General features: G+C 34.6%; 1 protein-coding gene across 1 annotated transcript in view; it reads left to right on the top strand.

The window, feature by feature from the left end:
* Positions 1 to 3,763: 3,763 nt before the first annotated feature.
* LOC126007255 (disintegrin and metalloproteinase domain-containing protein 2-like) overlaps positions 3,764 to 21,965 on the top strand; it is an 81,280-nt gene continuing 63,078 nt past the window's right edge. The window contains exons 1-6 of the mRNA XM_049772712.1: positions 3,764 to 3,792; positions 4,154 to 4,320; positions 5,133 to 5,209; positions 5,932 to 5,987; positions 13,842 to 13,973; positions 18,832 to 18,925. Of these exons, the coding sequence (XP_049628669.1) occupies positions 3,764 to 3,792; positions 4,154 to 4,320; positions 5,133 to 5,209; positions 5,932 to 5,987; positions 13,842 to 13,973; positions 18,832 to 18,925 (555 nt within the window). The remainder of the gene's footprint in view (positions 3,793 to 4,153; positions 4,321 to 5,132; positions 5,210 to 5,931; positions 5,988 to 13,841; positions 13,974 to 18,831; positions 18,926 to 21,965) is intronic.

Genomic DNA, 21,965 nt, shown 5'->3' with positions numbered 1-21,965 from the left:
ATATATATGTATATATAAGCCATTTTCTGTCTTAGTATTCAAATATGTTTCCATTCTGACCTTACTTATCAATTTTATTACTAGTTTCTAACTATGTATATTCAGTCTGAAAGTATCTTGTTCTCTCATTTTTACATGTGGGTCACTGAACACCTTAACACAATACCTTGAAGAAATGCTGAATTTAAATTTTAAAAATATTACATTTACATATCCTAATAGCCAAAGCCAATAATCAATTGACCTTAAGCACCATAAAGTTTGCCCATCACCTATATCTGTTGCCATTATCATTTTCTTTTATAAGGAATCATAAAAGATTTTACTATAAGTGGAAAATTATTACATTGGTTTTAGAGTTCAGTGGATTTGAGAGATGTTAGGTCACACCCTACCTTAACCCAAAACAAAGACTTTCTCCCAATTTCCTCTTTCCTTTTTTACCTACACTTTGATATGTAAAAGTCCACCAGGATCTCACTCAACCCTCTCCCTGTCAGTCGAAATTGTACTGGCGAAATAAGCAGATTTCAGTCTGGCTGGGCTAGCAGAGAAACCATTGAGGTCTTTCCTGACTCGCTTGCTTTATTAATTCTTAGTGTCTACCTTTCTTTAGACTCATCTACCTAGGGTTGGAAATACAGCATGGGGATTTATTCAATCCATAGATAATGTTAAGATATTTAATTTTCATATAAATGACTTATATACGACAGTGTTTTCTTCCTCAAATCTACTTGGGTGAGTTCAATATATCTCCCTTTGGAGCTTGACCTTTTGTAAATTGAAACTAATTGTTGAACTCATGTAATTACTGTGCCTTTTGAATTTTCTCTCAAATCTTTAGGAACATACTCAAATTCAATTTCTTTTTAACCATTGCCAACCAATGTAAAAATGTTAATGGTTTCACATAAATAAATAAATAAATATAAGTATATAATTATAAATAAATAAATATAATAAATAAATAAAGCATTGAAAATAAAATCATGAGTTTGCCAGGAGTGATTTTTGAATGTAGAGCCTTGAGTAACCCCTGAGGGAAAATAAAGAAAGAAAAAAAGATAAAACCACTGAAAATAAACTAGACATTATTCATTTGTTCTAAGAGTTAAGTCTAAACACTGGCATAATTTTTATACAATAGCTCAATGAATAGAAGATAACACTTGTTTTTTAGTAAACACATCAGTATGTGAAAGAAAAGATGCAAGCATAATATTGTGGTTATGGTTTTGTTTTCCTATACATTCTGACTTCTCTGAGTCAAAAAAGTCTTTCCCTCTACTCCATATATTAATCACCTGCTTAAAAAACTCATATTATACTGTCTAATATCTGATCTCTCCTTTAGAATTTGACTAGTATAAAACCCAGTAAGCGATTGCCAGTGCACCATTAATGCTACATAAATGAGATTTTTCTCCCGTATCTATGTCCCTTTGCCGCAGCAGTAGCTTTAAAAGAAGGACCTTTACTCATGCATGTCTTAAAGATTTAAAGGAGTGAAATTCCTATTGTAGATATTTTGCAGACAGATAGAAAGGAAATCCTAGTAATTAGTTTTTTTCAGTAATAAATAAAACCAAGATGAGATTTAAAGAAGTGACGAGAGGACCAGCTATATAAAGGTATGAAGGAACTTAAATCCAGAAACTTATTTACTTCCCAGGGAAGGGTGGAGAACTCAGAAAAAGATCATTTCCAGAGTGATCATTTTCAACTCTCGTTGTCATAGTGTTCCCTTCTCTGCCCTAACAGACTGACTGCTGCATGAAGAGAAAGTGATATGCATGAAACCTCTTCAAAAACAATATTGCAAGCCACATTCTTAAAAGAAAAAATAAGACTGCCACAGAGTTAGATAGGGAAGAGCAAACTAGGAGGGTGGGATGATAATTGGGGATGATGGTGGTAAGAAATATGCACTGGTATAGGGTGTTGTACATTGCATAACTAAAATTCAGTCAATCAATAATTTTTAAACTCTGTATTTCAAAGTGATTCAATGATAAATAATTTTCTATAAAAATTGAATTCAAGGGGCCAGAGAGTTAGCACAGCGGTGTTTGCCTTACAAGCAGCCAATCCAGGACCTAAGGTGGCTGGTTCGAATCCGAATCCCATATGGTCCCACGTGCCTGCCAGGAGCTATTTCTGAGCAGATAGCCAGGAGTAACCCTTGAGCACTGCCAGATGTGGCCAATAAATAAATAAATAAATAAAATTGAATTCAAACATTGAAACTATAAAATGAAATAAAAATTAAAATCTAGTTTGAGAAGGGATGAAGAAGTAGTAAAATAATTAAGGATATTGCCTTGCAGGTAGAAACACTCAGTTTGAATACCTGAGCCCATATATTTCCCTAATCACAGTCAGAATTCACTCCTGAACACAGAGTCGTTAATAGCCTATGAGCACAGCTTGATGTGGCTTAAAACCAAATCAATAAAGAGAGAGAGAGAGAAAAAAAGAATTTGAGCTGGAGAGGTAGTACAGCAGGCAAGATACTCTATACAAAACCCATCCGTGGTTTAGCCCTGGCACCAAATATGTTTTCCCAAACTCAGACACCTAAGCACAGATCCAGCAACAAGCCCTGAGACTAAGTGTGGCACAAAATTATTATTATTATTATTGTTATTATTATTATTAATAATAATAACAGGATTGACAATATAGTTCCGTTTTCAGCATAACTTTCATGCATAAGAAATCAGCTGATTTCTGTTACTGCATTTCTATTACTCTGTTATTGCCAGATAAAGTCTTTGAGGTCTATGTTCTGCTGTGCAAGAGTACTGCACAGTAACCACATATTTTCCAAATTGGTCATTGCACTGTTAGATCTGGTTGGCCAAGCATAACTGGATCATCTCCTCAATAGTCCCTGAGCATTGCTTAAAAACCCTCAATCAAGAAAAGAAACAATAAAAAGATCATTTTAAGCATTGATATGAAAACCTCATGTTATTCTGGTATAGATACAAATTGACTAAAAAACCTTAGAAAAACTGCATAAAGTACTATTACTTCATTATAAAAATATACCCAATAGAGGAGCCGGAGCAGTGGTGCAGTGGTAGGGCATTTGCCTTGCATGCACTAACCTAGGATGGACTGCGTGTCCATATGGTCCCCCAAGCCAGGAGTGATTTCTGTGTGCATAGCCAGGAGTAACCAAGAGCATCACCAGGTGTGGCCCAAAAACCAATAAATACACACACACACATATATATATACATATATGTACCTGTATTCCCAGTACAAATCACTATATTTGTTTATTATATGACATGCATAAGAAATAAAAGTATCTAAATATGGTTCTAGTAGCCACAATATAAATTAAATGAATGCTTCTCAGTAGAAAATAAAAAAAACAAATATTAAAATCAGTCAATGTGTAAAATAAAACAATGAAAAAGCCTAAACTACTACTTTTCAACATGAATTTATATTGAAATTATCATGGTGAATATTCAAGCATCAATAGCACACACTGATGATGTTTAAACAGCAATGAAATAAAATATTCCTTCAAAATAAACTCCCCAGAAAAACATATATTGGTGGATTTCATTTATATAAAGTTAAAAAATCTGATCATTTCTATTTGAGGGAAAGTATGTCAAAAAGACTTATAGGGGCTTTGGTAGTTCTATTATTTATTTATTTATTTATGTAATCACAGTATTCAGAGGTAACTCCTAGTTCTAATAGGATCACTCTTGGGGGTGTCAGGAACCCATACGCCATGTTAGAGGATGGCAGCCTGAAAGGCAAGTTAGAGCCTTAACCCAGTACTAACTCTCCAGTCACTCCCTTTTATTATTATTGTTATGCTTTTTTTTTAAATGATCTTGCTACTGATATGCTGGTTTGTTCCATTGAACCTTTATTGAGCTGTGATCCTATGTTTTGTAGTGTATATATGTAAAAGTGCAATTAAAATGTAAGCAAAGTATATGAATCTATCCATGGCTTACTTCCTCAGTGTTGCCTTTTAGATGTGTCTCTGTTTTAATAAAGCCCAAAGCAACATCAACTAGAGTCGAGCTCTTCTCCTCCATATATTTTAGGTTCCAAGTGCAGCCACGTTTGACAATGCACTATACACAATTTTGACCCCCTTCTGCTCTCTTAGTTGCCTTGCTCGTGCTGAGACCGTGAGTTTATATGGGTCTCCTCGTGCTTCCAACTGCCTTCCAGTCAATCCAACCGCCATTACTCTTACAGGCATCCATGACCCTCTAAAGATGCCGTGGTTTTTCTTTCTGTTTATTGGGTTCAATGGCCTCAGTCCAGGACATAGTATGTAAAGAAAATCCTACTCCGAGTTCTCAGGGGTGTCAACTCAGTTTCCTTCTCAAATGCATGGTATTTCTGAGAAAGTGTTCTCATTAAGGGGCCTCTCATTCTGTAAATTTGAGAAAATTTGGTAAATAAATTGTGTAAAAATAAATCAGGTTTCCCCCATTTATTTTAGGACAGTATAAAAGAAGGGGGAAGCTGTGGTTTAGACGGTTGAAAAGTTTTGCTGCCTCACTCTGCAATTTTTGATGTTTTCATAGCCTTTTTTGGGTGGTTCAAAGAACTTAAGAGGTTTTTGTTTTGGTTTTGGTTTTGATTTTGGTTTTGGGGCCACAATGCTCCTGGCTCAGGGACTATATGGGTGCAAGGCAAACTCCCTACAGCTGTGCTATCTCTCAGGCTCCTGAGGTTTTTGCTTTTAATGTTCTTTAGTTTTCGGGTTAACCACAACATGACCATGAGGAAAATATCCATAAAACAGTGTGTCTATTTTGTTTAAAATGTCGTATAATTCAAGAAATAGGGTTGTGGATGTTTGGAAGTGATAATAATAAGAAATAAAGAATAAGACGTGGCAGAGCCAGAGAGAAAGCACTATTAGTGCATTTTTCTTGCACATAGCTATTTCAGGTTTGATTCTCAACGCTCCAGATGGTCCTTTAGTCCTATCAGGAGTAATTTCTAAATGCAGAACCATGATTAACCCTAACCACCGAATTTCTTTTGAAAGATAAAGGAAAGGAGAGAGGGAAAGAAGGAGGTTTTAGATGAGGATGCAATGAATAATGCTAACTAAAGTTTACACCTTCTAGATTCTGAAAGACCAGGTCTGCAAATTACAGTACCGAAGAGAATACGGGCAACAGTAGATGAAGGAGTTGAATCCCATGTAATTAAGTATTAACATTTCTCACAGTCAAATAAAGCATGCCAATATTTTCTCCCTGAGCATAATCTCATTTTATTAGACAAATATGCTTGTTGGATATTTATATCTAGTTTTTGTTAAATAATAACATCTTTGAAAATTTACCAAGATTAACAAGTATAAATATGGTACCGTGATGTTACATGACTGTTATACAATTGAATTAAAAATATAATCCAAGAGACTACAGAAAATAATAATTAGAAATAGAATATAGTCAATTCTCTATATGGTAGATACAAAACCAAACTGATTTTATATCCATTTTGAAAATGCAAAATTTATAATTAAATACTAAAATAATTTAGGGATGTATTACATCACCATTGTATATTAAGTCACCATGTAAGTAAATTTAACAAAGTAAACATTCTTACTAAAGTCAATAAAACAAAAGTTAAGGAAAAAGTTTTAAATTAATGAGAGCATATTTCATTTGCAAGAATTAGAAGATAGAATGGTCCCTGCAGATAACTTATAGATACTAAATTATTTAACTATTTGTTAAATATACTTCTTGATCTCGATTACTTTATCTGAGGGCATTTTATATTTAGTAAATGTCATTTCTAAATTATTTGTTCCTTTTATATTATCAGTGTACTTTAAGCTGTAGCTATCATTGATGTACTATATTTTTCTTTGTAATATTTTATATATTCTGGTCCTTATTCTCCTTTTAGTTGTCCTACAGAATTGCAATTGATGGAAAAGAATATACTGTGAATTTAATGCAAAAGTAGGTGATTTGTTTTAACTTTGTCTTACTTATAGCTATTTATGATATCATAGCCTGCAATTTCATTTACTATATTTTCCTGATGGGGTGAAATTGGGGTATGGATTCAGCTGTGTTCAGGATTTACTCGTTCTGTCAAGCTGGAAATAATTTTGCATCAGCTATTTGCAAAACAAGTGACTTGGCCTATGTGTCATTTACCCAATTAATAATTACTATTTTATTTTTATTTATTATTGTTAAATTTTAAGTCTATATATTAAATAATTAAAACTTTAATTTATAACCTGTGAATTTATTTATTCCTTTTAGAATTACATTTCTACTTGGCAATCAATCATGTGGTTTCAAAGAATGACTTTAGATAATTTTCTATCTTTTTCAAAATATAAATAAGGTTTAAAGTTACTTCATATTTAATGATATCTAAAAGTACAGAGATTTTAATCAAGAAAAGATAATGCTTTTTAATTTATATATCATACAAGACTGTGTTAAAGACTCAAATTATCATTGTCATAATTCAGATTGATACTGACAGCTAAAGATTTTTTTAGAAAGTAAATAATATTAAGGATTAAGTCAAAAGCCAAAGCTGTTTTTAGTCTTTATTAAATGGTTAATAAATGAACCTTCTAAAAATGACGGCAGAAATAGAATCATAGTAGGTACAAACTTCAAGTATTTAGTAAAGATTTTGAATAATCCAAATTTGTTACCTGATACAATTGGCCAGGTACATCTTGATGTGTGTAGTTCTAGAGGCTCTTGAGTACTCTCATGATGGCTCAAAGAGATCTCAGCACAGCAACACCATCTCAACACATTTTCACTTGAGGATGCTATGAATAACCCCTGTATCCCTTTTAACAGCTTAGAGACACTACCTGCCCTTACCAACATTACTTTTCTCATTTCTAAAATTCAAAGTTGCTTTATACTTTATAAAAAATAATGTTTTATATATGAAGTACATATGTGCATATAATACATGTAATATAAATAGATACATTTTAGAGAGATTAAAGAAAGTCACCCAAATATCACTCAAAATTCTTTCTGAAGAAATGTATTACAATAAATACATAGTGGCACATCATGTAGAATCAATTATTTTGACATGTCAAGTGAAGGAGATGAAAGTGAGCCAGTAATTTAGCCTAACTTTTAAAGAAAATATATAAATTTTAAAATATATAAAATATAATAATATAACATATATGTTATATATGAATATTATATTTAAAGTAATATAGTTATAATATTTTATTAGCTACTTGTATTTCAATTTATGTTTACTATTATTTTTTCTAAGATAATGATGACTGGTTACAATATTTTGTAACATTTATTGCAATGTACAGATTTACTACATTCTAGCATCAAAGAGATCATGACTATCTACCATTGCCCCTTATTTCTGTCTGATTTTTTCTTACATTTTCCCACAGATTTATTTTAACAGATTTTGTAATTCGAAGTCAATAATTTTACATAATAGTGTATATTTCTTTGATTTGTGTTTTGTTGTTATATCCAAAATGTGAACATTCAGGGTAATATATAGTTCTATTTTTACTTGAAAAAAATAGCAATACATTTAAGTTTCAGGTATAATTTTTTTTTACTTATTATCTTTTTTTTTACTTAAACACCTTGATTACATACATGATTGTGTTTGGGTTTCAGTCATGTAAAGGACACCACCCAACGCCAATGCAACATTCCCATCACCAATGTCCCAAGTCTCCCTCCTCCCCACCCAACCCCCGCCTGTACTCTAAACAGGCTCTCCATTTCCCTCATACATTCTCATTATTGAACAGTTCAAAATGTAGTTATTTCTCTAACTAAACACATCACTCTTTGTGGTGAGCTTCCTGAGGTGAGCTGGAATTTCCAGCTCTTTCCTCTTTAGTGTCTGAAAATTATTATTACAAGGGTGTCTTTCATTTTTCTTAAAACCCATAGATGAGTGAGACCATTCTGCGTTTTTCTCTCTCTCTCTGACTTATTTCACTCAGCATAATAGATTCCGTGTACATCCATGTATAGGAAAATTTCATGACTTCATCTCTCCTGACACCTGCATAATATTCCATTGTGTATATGTACCACAGTTTCTTTAGCCATTCGTCTGTTGAAGGGCATCTTGGTTGTTTCCAGAGTTTTGCTATGGTAAATAGTGCTGCAATGAATATAGATGTAAGGAAGGGGTTTTTGTATTGTATTTTTGTGTTCCTAAGGTATATTACTAGGAGTGGTATAGCTGGATCGCATGGGAGCTCGATTTCCAGTGTTTGGAGGAATCTCCATATCGCTTTCCATAAAGGTTGAACTAGACGGCATTCCCACCAGCAGTGGATAAGAGTTCCTTTCTCTCCACATCCCCGCCAGCACTGTTTATTCTCATTCTTTGTGATGTGTACCATTCTCTGTGGTGTGAGGTGGTACCTCATAGTTGCTTTGATTTGCATCTCCCTGATGATTAGTGATGTGGAGCATTTTTTCATGTGTCTTTTGGCCATTTGTATTTCTTCTTTGTCAAAGTGTCTGTTCATTTCTTCTCCCCATTTTTTGATGGGATTATATTTTTTTTCTTGTAAAGTTCTGTCAGTGCCTTGTATATTTTAGAGATTAGCCCCTTATCTGAAGCATATTGGGTAAATAGTTTCTCCCACTCAGTGGGTGGCTCTTGTATCCTGGGCACTATTTCCTTTGAGGTGCAGAACCTTCTCAGCTTAATATATTTCCATCTGTTAATCTCTGCTTTCACTTGCTTGGAGAGTGCAGTTTCCTCCTTGAAGATGCCTGTAGGCTCAATGTCCTGGATGTTTTGCCTCTGTGTTGTTCTATATATCTTATGGTTTGGGGTCTGATATCGAGGTCTTTAATCCATTTGGATTTTACCTTCGTACATGATGTTAGCTGGGGGTCTAAGTTCAATTTTTTGCAAGTGACTACCCTGTTGTGCCAAGACCATTTGTTGAAAAGGCTTTCCCTGCTCTATTTAGGATTTCCTGCTCCTTTATCAAAAATAAGTCTGGGGAACATTTTCTGAGTATTCAAGCCTATTCCACTGATCTGAGGGGCTGTCCTTATTCCAATACCATGCGATTTTGATAACTATTGCTTTGTAGTACAGTTTGAAGTTGGGGAAAGTAATTCCTCCCATATTCTTTTTCCCAATGATTGCTTTAGCTATTCTAAGGTGTTTATTGTTCCAAATGAATTTCAAAAGTGCCTGATCCACTTCGTTGAAAAATGTCATGGGTATCTTTAGAGGGATAGCATTAAATCTGTTTAATGCCGTGGGGAGTATTGCCATTTTAATGATGTTAATTCTGCCAATCCATAAGCAGGGTATGAGTTTCCATTTCCGCGTGTCCACTCTTATTTCTTGGAGCAGAGTTTTATAGTTTTCTTTGTATAGGTCCTTCACATTTTTAGTCAAGTTGATTCCAAGATATTTGAGTTTGTGTGGCACTATTGTGAATGGGGTTGTTTACTTAATATCCATTTCATCCTTATTACTATTGGTGTATAGAAAGGCCATTGATTTTTGTGTGTTAATTTTGTAGCCTGCCACCTTGCTATATGAGTCTATTGTTTCTAGAAACTTTTTGGTAGAGGCTTTAGGGTTTTCTAAGTAGAGTATCATATCATCTGCAAACAGTGAGAGCTTGACTTCTTCCTTTCCTATCTGGATTCCCTTGATATCTTTTTCTTGCCTAATCGCTATAACAAGTACTTCCAGTGCTATGTTGAATAGGAGTGGTGAGAGAGGACAGCCTTTTCTTCTGCCAGAATTTAGAGGGAAGGCTTTTAGATTTTCTCCATTGAGGATAATATTTGCCACTGGCTTGTGGTAGATAGCCTTAACTATATTGAGAAAGGTTCCTTCCATTTCCATCTTGCTGAGAGTTTTGATCAAGAATGGGTGTTGGACCCTATCAAATGCTTTCTCAGCATCTATTGATATGATCATGTGGTTTTTATTTTTCTTGTTGTTGATGTTGTGTATTATGTTGATAGATTTACGGATGTTAAACCATCCTTGCATTCCTGGGATGAAACCTACTTGATCATAGTGGATGATCTTCTTAATGAGGCATTGAATCCTATTTGCCAGGATATTGTTGAGGATCTTTGCATCTGCATTCATCAAAGATATTGGTCTGTAATTTTCTGTTTTCATAGCATCTCTGTCTGGTTTAGGTATGAAGGTGATGTTGGCTTCTTAAACGCTATTTGGAAGTGTTTTTGTTTGTTCAAATTCATGGAAGAGTCTTGCCAGGATTGGTAGTAGTTCCTCTTGGAAAGTTTGAAAGAATTCATTAGTGAATCCATCTGGGCCTGAGCTTTTGTTTTTCGGTAGACATTTGATTACATTTTTAATTTCATCAATGGTGATGGACGTGTTTAGATATGCTACATCCTCTTCCTTCAACCGTGGAAGATTATAAGAGTCCAAGAATTTATCCATTTCTTCCAGGTTCTCATTTTTTGTGGCGTAGAGTTTCTCAAAGTAGTTTCTAATTACCCTTTGAATCTCTGTCATATCAGAAGTGATCTCTCCTTTTTCATTCCTAATACATGTTATCAAGTTTCTCTCTCTCTCTTTCTTTGTTAGGTTTGCCAGTGGTCTATCAATCTTGTTTATTTTTTCAAAGAACCAACTTCTGCTTTCATTGATCTTTCGGATTGTTTTTTGGGTTTCCACTTCGTTGATTTCTGCTCTCAGCTTTGTTATTTCCTTCTGTCTCCGACTTTTGGGTCCTTTTGTTGATCACTTTCTAGTTCTATTAGCTGTGTCATTAAGCTACTCAGGTAAGCTCCTTCTTCCTTCCTGATGTGTGCTTGCAAAGCTATAAATTTTTCTCTCAGTACTGCTTTTGCTGTGTCCCATAAGTTCTGATAGTTTGTCTTTATTGTCATTTCTTTTCACAAACCTTTTTATTTCCTCCTTGATTTCATCTCGGACCCACTGGTTATTGAGTATGAGGCTGTTTAACTTCCAGGTGTTAACGTTTTTCTTCTGAGTCCCTTTGGAATTCACAAATAATTTCAGAGCCTTGTGGTCAGAGAAGTTAGTCTGTAAAATTTCTATTCTCTTGATATTATGGAGGTATGTTTTATGTGCCAGCATGTAAGTCTATCCTGGAGAATGTCCCAAGTACATTGGAGAAGAATGCGTATCTAGGTTTCTGGGGATGGAGTGTCCTATATATATCCACTAGGCCTCTTTCTTCCATTTCTCTCCTCAGGTCTAGTATATTCTTGTTGGGTTTCAGTCTGGTTGAACTATCCAGTGTTGACAAAGCCGTGTTGAGGTCCCCCACAATTATTGTGTTGTTATTGATATTATTTTTCAGATTTGTCAACAGTTGTATTAAATATTTTGCTGGCCCCTCATTCGGTGCATATATGTTTAGGAGAGTTATTTCTTCCTGCTCTACATACCCCTTGATTAATATAAAATGTCCACCTTTGCCCCTTACAACCTTCCTGAGTATAAAGTTTGCATTATCTGATATTAGTATGGCCACTCCAGCTTTTTTATGGGTGTTGTTTGCTTGGATAATTTTTCACCAGCCTTTTATTTTGAGTTTATGTTTGTTCTGACTATTCAGGTGCGTTTCTTGTAGGCAGCAGAAGGTTGGATTGAGTTTTTTGATCCATTTAGCCACTCTGTGTCTCTTAACTGGTGCATTTAGTCCATTGACGTTGAGAGAAAGAATTGTCCTTGGATTTAATGCCATTTTTATATCGAAATTTGGTGTGTCTTTTGGTTAGTCTTGTCTTAAATTAGGTCATTAAGTTGTTTTCTTAAGACTGGTTTTGAGTCTGTAAAGTTTCTGAGCTGTTTTTTGTCTGTGAAACCATGTATTCTTCCGTCAAACTGCAAAGTGAGTTTTGCTGGGTACAGTATTCTAGGTGAAGCATTCATTTCATTCAGTCTTGTCACAATATCCCACCACTGCTTTCTGGCATTGAGTGTCTCTGGTGCCATGTCTGCTTAAATCTCAAGGATGCTTCCTTGAATGTAATTTCCCCTTTTGATCTTGCTGTTTTCAGAATTCTGTCTCTATCTGTGGGATTTGTCAATGTTACTAGGATGTGTCTTGGGGTGGTTTTTCTGTGGTCTCTTTTGGTTGGTACTTTTCGAGCATGCAGGATTTGATCACATATATTCTTTTGCTCTGGAAGTTTCTCTTTAATGATGTTCTTGACCGTTGATTCTTCCTGGAAATTTTCTTCCTGGGTCTCTGTGACTCCAATGATTCTTAATTTGTTTCTGTTGATCTTATCATAGACTTCTATTTTCATCTGTTCCCATTCTTTGACTAATTTTTCCATTGTCTGTTTATTTGCTTTAAGTTTTTTTCCAATATCTCCTGCTGTATGAAATTGTTATGTATCTCATCTTCCACAGCACCAAGTCTGTTCTCAACTTCTGATACCCTGTCCCAGAGCTTATTCATTTTGTCATTCACTTCATTTACTGAGTTTTTCAGGCCTGTTAGTTGACATGTTATTTCAGTTTGGAGTTTTGTGATTTCTGTCTTCATATTTTCTTGGTTCTTATTAGTGTTCTGTTCAACTCAATCCATGGTTTCTTTGAGTTTGTTGAGCATCTTCCATATTGCTAGTCTAAAGTCCTTATCTGAGAGGTTGATTAGTTGGTTGGTCATTATCTGGTCATCAGATTTGTCATCTTCATTCTCTATGTCTGATGCTGGCCTGCGTTGTTTCCCCATTGTCACAGTTGTATTGTGGGTTTTTCTACGTGTTGTGGTAGTATTCATTGGCTATATGATGCAGGCAGCACACTCCTCTGACTCCGCCCTTTCTGGATGGGCCGACTTGCATCTAAGGGAGGTGAGTCCTCCGTGGATGAAGCCTCACACAGGATCAAATCTTAGGCCTGAGCATGCAGCAGTGAAGACAGTCCGGAGAGAAAGCTTGCTTCTGTGATCCAGCACAGTCTTTAGTGTGATTTTTTCTTCTTGTTGTGATGGTTTTCTTTTCTTAGAAAGAGCACATGGCCGCTCCACTTCGCTACGCAGCCGTGCTCTGCTGGAGCCTCTTTTAGGCCCACTCCCAAGAGGTTCACACAAGAGGACAGTAGACAGACACACACAGGCAGCACTCACAGTTTTGCACAGTTGGGCCCCACTAGGCAGGCGTAGTTTTGTGGATTTTTCCCAGCCTGACGTCACAAACAGGGGACCCGGCTTCTGATAAGCCTAGCTGGTTTTCATGTTATGGAGTTCCGCCCTGGAATTGGCTTCTGGGAGACCGAGTTTTCTGGAACCTCTTTTCGGCCCACACCCAAGAGGTTCATGCAAGAGGACAGTAGACAGACACACACAGGCAGCACTCACAGTTTTTCACAGGTATATCTTTTTTTAACCAGAAATTTTGTCTCTACTCTTTGTGAGTTTTGAGTTATTTGTTCCTATTATTTTGAGGTATTGATTCATCTTAGTATGGTCACAATATCTTTTAACTATTTTGTATTTAAAACATTGTGATTTACAATAATTTTCATAGTTGAGTTTTAGACATACACTGTTTCAGCACTATTCCTACTACCAAAGTCAACCTCCCTCCACAAAGTTCCAATGAGTCATTTCATGCCACCAACTCCCCTGACTGCTATCATAAAAAGCCCTTTTTTAAGTTTGATTGTTAAAGTTTGGGTATCTTGATTTCATGTTGTTAATTCTGTGGCTTGGATTTTTAGTTTGTCCCTTCTTAACATCACCAATGCACTTGGGTCCCCTTGGCACCTGTCCCCATTATTTCACATCACAGTATCATTTCATATCTTATTCACTTTTTCCTTAGTTATTTCTCTATTGTTTCTTGTTGCATTAAGCCTTTTCGATGGGCTTGGATGGAGGTGGATGGTGATGAAGACCTTTCTCCTCCGGTTCAGTATCACATGTATCCACCTCGTGTTGAGCTGGCAGTTCTAAGGTGATCGTGGTGGGTAGAAAACTCACATGCAAGCAAGCTTCAGGAAATATCAGCTTTATTTGTCCTGGCCAACATGCATGGCCTATAATAACCATTTACGCTGGATTCCTATTCATCCCTGCATTATACCTTGTCCCTCAGAGATCTCCTCCTGCTTCCTTCTCCATCCTGCAGCCATGCAAATTCCTCTTTTAGCCCCTGAGGTCAAACCTTTTGTAATGTCCCCAAAACCCCTCCAAGAATGGGAGGGTCTTTCTTGAAGGTAGGCTTACACAAAAAATAGGGGTAAAGTAATAGTTTCCTTTTTATTGAGGAAATGTATATTATACTTTTGAGGTCATTGATTTGATTTTCAACTCCTTTTAATATTCTGCTAAAACATGCTACTGTATTTTTCAGCTTCTTTATTACTTTTTTGAGTTTTCTGTTTCCCATCAGGATCTCTTTAAGTGTACTACTTCCCTGTTAAAAATGTCCTTTCATGTGATGAAACTTAGGTATGTTTGTTGTTCTTAAACCTTTATCTTTAAGATTAAAAGAGTTGAAGTTGTTGGAAATCCTTTTGGACATTGTCATCCTCTGTTGAAATGGCTGAAATTCTTTATTATTTTATGTTCATTATTCTCAGTGCTTCAGTGTCTGAGCATGGCACTTTAGTTACTTGCTAAACCAGGAGTACTATCATCAGTGGGTGTATCTTTGATGCTCATGGGGACCATTCGTTGAATTAGAGTAACAGCCTTAGTGATTGCTTGCAACTCTAGTGCCTTACCTCTTGTTCTCTAAAACCTATGATACAAGGGTGGCAAACAAGTCTGCACAAAGTTTTCTCATTTTTAATTTCTTCTCTCTTATCCACTTGAGTCTTTTTTGGGAGGGCATATCTGGTGACACAAGGGGTTACTCCTGGCTATGCACTCAGAATTCACTCCTGGCTTGGGGGACAATATGGGATGTCAGAGGATCGAACCACAGTCCATCCTAGGTTAGTATGTGCAAGGCAATTGTCCTACTGCTTGCACAACTGCTCTAGCCCCATCCTTTTAAGTCTTATTGACTCTCCTTGCTGTTCCTCAATTTCTATGAGTTTCTTTAACATCCTCAACATTTCCTCTCTTAAATTCTATATAGGTGGCGAATACTAGTTGGGTCTTCAGACCAACTATCTTTATTTACTAAGAGTTTTCGGGGTCTGTACTATTTTTCAACTGTGACCTTTGCAGTGTGGTGGTCAGGTTTATGTGTTATGGTGGGGCTCATTGACTAGAAGAAGTTCAAAGCTGTTGAATGAAATGGAGTGGTCAGTTTCTTTTCAGAGCGCACTGATCAGGGTTGAAAATGGTTCTTCTGAGTCAAAGAGGACCCAGCTTTTGCTCTGCCTGACTCAATTTCTTGAAATTAGGTGGCAGGCAACCTTTTCACATTAAATTTCCGTTTTTGTTCTGATGTGAATAAACAGTTTGGAAATATCCTATTTTGTTTTATTTCCTTTTACTTTTATATTTTTAAATAGTTTATTTGTTGACAATCCTTTGTTTAGTTGCTGCTTAACATTTGTTTATTGAAATATTTAGATTTGAGACAACACTTGTCCACAGAATGGGTTACTATTTGCTTTCTCTATGAAGTTACTATTATCAGTTTATATGGAATACTGGATATCAAAACCAGGTTGATCATGTGCATAACAAACTCCCTATGCTGATATATTTGTGACAAGCACATCAAGAGTAGCAAGAATATGGGTCAGAGCTATAGCGCAGCAGTAGGGCATTGGCCTTGCATGCAGCTGATCCAACACGAACCACTGTTCAATCCCCTGCATCCCATATGACTTTCCAAGCCAGGAGCAATTTCTGAGCACATAGCCAGGAATAATGACAAATTGTCACTGGGTGTAACCCTAACTCCCCCCCCCAAATAGAAAGTATAATCAGAGATAATTTCACACCAAATATCACACTTTTTAGTTGTAGTGCCGTATTGACTTTTTATTTCTAAAAATTTATTTATTTTTCTTTACTTAAGCACCATAATACATACATAATTATAGTTGAGTTTCAGTCATAAACAGAACACCCCCATTTACCAATGCAACATTTCCATCTCCAATGAGCCATATCTTCCTCCTTCCCCACCCCCTGCCTGTATTCCAGATAGGCATTCTACTTCTCTCATTCATTAACATGGTCGTGATAGTGTAGTCATCTCTCTCAACTACACTCACAACTCTTTGTGATGAGCTTCACATTGAGAACCAGTCCTTCCAGACCTCTCCTAGGGATATACCCTAGGAAAACAAATATACAATACAAAAAATCCCTTCCTCACTCCTATATTCATTGCAGTGCTATTTACAAAAGCCAGACTTGGAGACAACCAAGATGCCCTTCAACAGATGAATGGCTAAAGAAACTGAATAGATGTACACATAATCTATTATGCTGAGTGAAATAAGTAAGAGGGAGAGAAGTAGATGCACTCATCTATGGGTTTTAAGAAAAATAAAATACATTTTTGCATTAATTCTCAGAGACAAAAGAGAGGAGGGCTGGAAAGTCCAGCTCACGACATGAAGCTCACCACAAAGACTGATGAGTGTAGTTAGAGAAATAACTACATCAAGAACTATCATAAAAATGTGAATGAATGAGGAGAGTAGAAAACTTGTCTCAAGTACAGGGGGAGTGGGTGGTGGGTGTGGGGAGGAAGGAGATTTGGGACATTGGTGATGGGAATGTTGCACTGGTGAAGGGGAATGTTCTTTACATGACTGAAACCCAACTACAATCATTTTTGTAATTAAGGTGTTTAAATAAAGATTAAGAAAACAATAATGTCTTTTGTTTTTCTTAAAACCCATAGATGAGTGAGACTATTCTATATCTATCTCTCTCCCTCTGACTTATTTCTAATAGATTCCATTTACATCTATGTATGGGAAAATTTCATGACTTCATCTCTCCTGATGCTGTATAATATTCCATTGTGTATATGTACCACAGTGTCTTTCGCCATTCATCTGTTGAAGGGCATCTTGGTTATTTCCAGAGTTTGGCTATTGTAAATAGCACTTAAATAAATATAGGTGTGAGGAAGGCATTTTTGTATTGTATTTTTGTATTCCTAGGGTATATCCCTAGGAGTGGTATAGCTGGATCATATGGGAGTTCAATTTCTAGGGTTATTTTTAGGAGTCTCCATATTGTTTTTCATAAATGCTAAACTAGACAACATTCCCACAAGGAGTGAATGAAAGTTTCTTTCTTTCCACATCCCTGCCAGCACTAATTGTTCTTGTGCTTTATGATGTGTGCCAGTCTCTGTGGTGTGAGATGGTAACTCATTGTTTTTGATTTGCATCTTCCTAACGATTAGTGATGTGGAGCATATTTTCATGTGTTTTTTGGCCATTTTTATTTCTTCTTTGAGAAATTGTCATCTTCTCTCCAGTTTTATAGGGTTAGATGTTTTTTCGTGTTAAATTTGTCAGTAACTTACATATCTTTGATATTAGCCCCTTATCTGATGGGTATTTGGTGAATAACTTCTCTCATTCTGTGGGTAGCTTTCATATCCTACGCACTATTTTCTTTGAGGTGCAGAATAGATTATGAGGATTAACATTATTATAATGGTAATCTTCCCCTAAGTATTGTACAGATTTAATGCAATTTCTCTAAGAATACCCATGACATTCTTCAATGAAGTGGATCAAGCACTCCTGAAATTCATTTGGAACAATAAACACCCATGAATAGCTAGAGAAACCCTTGGTAAAAGGAATATGGGAGGCATCACTTTCCCCAATTTTAAATTGTATTACAAAGCAATAGTGATTAAAACAGCATGGTACTAGAATAATAACAGTTCCTCAAATCAGTGGAATAGACTTGAATATTCAGAGAATGTTCCCCAGACATACAATCAACCAATCTTTGATAAAGGAGCAAGAAATACAAAATGGAGCAAGGAAAGCCTCTTCAACATGTGCTGTTGAGACAACTGGTCAGCCACTTGCAAAAGAAAAAAGTGAACTCCGACCTCCATTTAACATCATGCACAAAGGTCAAATCCAAATGGATTAAAAACCTTGATATCAGACCCAAAACTATAAGGTATATAGAACAATACTTTGGTAAAACACTCCATGACATTGGGGCTAAAGGCATATTCAAGGCGGAAACAACACTCGTAAACAAGTAAAAGCAGAGATAAACAGATGGTACTTTGTTGACTTTCTTGCTGTATGTGAGAGATCACATATTTCTTGTGGTATGGGGGCTCACAAATGGCAATGTCATCAAAATGACAGAGCTCATAAGGGAATGTTGGGATGGGGCTCTTAACCACCTGAGTGTATTCATAGTTCCATTTTCACCTTTTCTTGATTTGCATAAACAAAGAAATACTTTAATTGGAGGATATAGTAGGAGTGGTAAGAAAAAAACTGGATAGTGTATTCTGATTCAACAGTTTCAATGTTTCAGTGGCATTCCTCGCACATCCACCATTCTCTCAGCCATATAAATGTGGGAGATATGGAATATCCAACATTGCTTCCCATTTACCACAAAACAGAAAAACATACATAAATTTGTGGGAAACATTTTATCTTGTAGTCTTAGTGCATTATCTTTATAGTGCCAGGATATCACATTCAAATGGGTAAAAGTAAAATACTTGAATAATCTTACGTTATATTATTACAATTGCTGAGTATGTTTTCTAGTCTAAAGATGTTTTTGAGTAAAAATAAAACAATATCTATATATCTAGAGATTGCATATAACTTTCTACTTACCTATATATATGTAATAAAATTCAACATGTTTGTTAATTAATCTTTAACTATTTAAAATTTATTTTACAGAACATTTGTGCCCTACAATTTTAGAGTTTATAGTTATAACGGCACACAAAGTATGAAACCTTTTGAACAAAAATTTCAGGTATGATTTTCATTGTCTCCGTTGCCTTTATCTTGTATGTTTCTGTGATCATCCTGGTGTATTTATATTACAGAAAACACCAATTATAACCATATTATTATGTTTTGGTGTGAATTTAATTGCTTCATTTAATGGTGTATCTTGAATTATTACTCTAATAATCAAAATGATTATGATTTTTAGCTATTTATTGTACAATTTAGATACCAGTGGCAAAAGGTTTATATATTGTGAAATACTTAACATGAAATAAATATAACTTGAATGAGGAAAGTATATTAGGAATAAAAATTTAGTCTTGGGCCAAAGAGATAGCTTAGTGGTATGGTGTTTGCCTTGCAATCAGCCAACCCAGGACCAATGGTAGTGCAAATTCAGGCATTCCATATGGTCCCCTGTGCCTGGCAGGAGCCCTTTCTGAGCAAAAAGCCAGGAGTAACCCCTGAGATCTGCCAGATGTGACCCAAAAACTTATTAGCAAATATATTACATTTCTTTATAGAAAGCCAAATATATATTATATAAACATTATCTTTTACATTTGATTTTGAAATCCGTTGAGAAATAAAATTTATACATTGTGTTATATTTAAAAATATGTGGTTATATTTATAAATTGTTTCTTTAATGTAGATATTATCACTTATTTTCAACATGAATTTCTTCAACTATTTTTGTAAAGGAAAAAGCTTTTGTTAACCTGAATGATTATATTTATTTTTATTTTTTTAAAAACATAACTTTGTTGACATCAATTCATGAGATAACATAGTGAGGCTGACTTTGATTAAATCGTGAGCGCTCCATATGGTCTTCCAAGCACTGACAGGAGTGATCCCTGAATGCAGAGCATTCAATAATAACCTTAAGCATTTCAGGCTATGACCTGGAAACAAAACAAAAAACAAATTTAATTTCTGTTTTTATTATTTAGTGTAATGTGCCTATGTATATTTTGTTTTTGTACTTTGACAGTTCATTGAGCTTTTTAACTTTATTGTTCAGTAAGTATGAAAAAATTCATTCATTTTCTTTAGTCTAATTGCTTCTTTCTGTTATTCTATTGTGTAGATGTTGGTATTCTTAACACTATCCTGCATTCTTCTATTGGGACTCAATTTTCCTTATTTTCTCTCTATTTTAGTTGCACAACTTTGTCTTTTTTCAAGTTTGCTAATTATTTTATTAATACAAATAAATAAGTACTTCACTCTTAAATTTTTTATTTTAGTTGTGGTAATTTTTATTTTCAGAATATCTTCTATAATATGTTCCCTTTATTATTTATCTTTGTCATCTGATCAATGTCATTGTAAATTTATGAAGTCATGATTTACTTCAATAATTCTTGGAACTTACTATAATGCCTATTTTGAGGCCTTAATTCAACAGGTTTTCATTCTCACTAATAGTTCTGTTTTCTGGCTATATTCAATATATAGTGCTTTTCTTTATTTGCAAGAATAACAGCTTTCTCAAATAAATTACTTTACACAATACTTTTTTTCTTTCTTTTTTAATAATTTTTTGTCACACCCAGCAGCACTTAGGGTTTTTTCCTGGTTCTACACTCAGAAATCACTCCTAGCAGGCTCGGGGGATCATATGGGATGCCAGGATTAGAATCCTCATCCTTCTACCTGCAAGTCAAATGTCCTACCTCCATGTTATTTCTCTGGCCCCTTGTTTTAATAAATTTAATTGAATCACTGTGAGATACAAAAAGTTGTTGTTCTTTGATCCATGCTGAGAGCTACCCAGGGACTTCTTTATTATAATAATTTATTTAATTTATTAGTTTCTAGAATTATTATTTTAATGAAGTATTAACAACTTCAAAACACATATAATAAAATACCTCTGACATTGCTTTCAGAAATATGAAGTTAAAAGACTGCCATAGTTATTAGATGACATTATCTGGCAGAAATATACTTGCCCCTTATTCTGACTGCACACACCTTTTAAGTTTAAATAATTTTTAATTTCTCTATTATATTTATAAATGCTTGAATGCAAAGTTGTTATTCTTAGATTAATAAAATTAAATTTGGAATCCTCTGAAAAAAACTTTCCTAAAAAAGTGAGATTTAGGATGACACCAAAAAGTGTTCTTTAAGTCATATTTATTCCCCAATTAACTAGTTTTAAAGGTCTTCTTACTGAATGCATGAAACTCTTATGAAGTGCTCACTACCACAATTTGTAGTATTTTTATGTTAATTTAAGCCTGAACTTTTCTACACAGTTTGCAAATTATCTCAATTTCCCTGAGATAATATTATGAATCATTTATCTTATCTTTTATTTCTCTGACCAACAACAGGGGGAAAAATACTTGACAGTCCAAATTACAAGGTTATAAATTGAAAAATTATCTAACAGACTCCTTAAAACAAAAATCCACAACCAAGTTCCAAGAGCAATATATTCCATATATTTTAAACTTCTCAAATAAAGGTTAAGGTAGTGAAATTTTACCAAACTTTTTTTATCAGGTCAACATTTATATAAGGTCAACATTTAACTGATAATGAAATTAGACAGATACATTATAGGAGAAAAATACAGATTATTTATAACAATGATAGACAATTCTGAACAAAATCTTAGCAAATTTAATTCAATAGCACATCATAATTAAAAATCAGAAAAAATGGGATTTTATTTATTTCAGGGATACAAGGAGTATTTTTATTTATACAAATTTATTAACATAACAACACAACAGAAAAGGAGAGAAAAATATCAAACATACACATTCATAGACTCAAAGACATCCTTAAAATAACTAAAGGGGCTACTTTAAGACAATATGAATTCAAGAAACACAAAACTTTTGCAGAAGAACATCACAAAAATTCAAGAAAACTAATCATTTTCAATAATAATGGTCTAAAAAGCATAATTAAGAAAAAACATATTAGAAAATTAATCTGTTTGTGTGTATTAGAAAATTAAATCCAATATTCTACTGTCTGCAAGATAAACTTAAAACATATTTGAACATTGAGAGAAACACACAAAGGCTGAATGACAC

This window comes from Suncus etruscus, chromosome 4, assembly GCF_024139225.1.
Source record: "Suncus etruscus isolate mSunEtr1 chromosome 4, mSunEtr1.pri.cur, whole genome shotgun sequence".
Taxonomy (NCBI): Eukaryota; Metazoa; Chordata; class Mammalia; order Eulipotyphla; family Soricidae; genus Suncus; species Suncus etruscus.
Note: the sequence above shows the minus strand (reverse complement) of the source record. Positions and strands in the feature narration are given on the sequence as shown.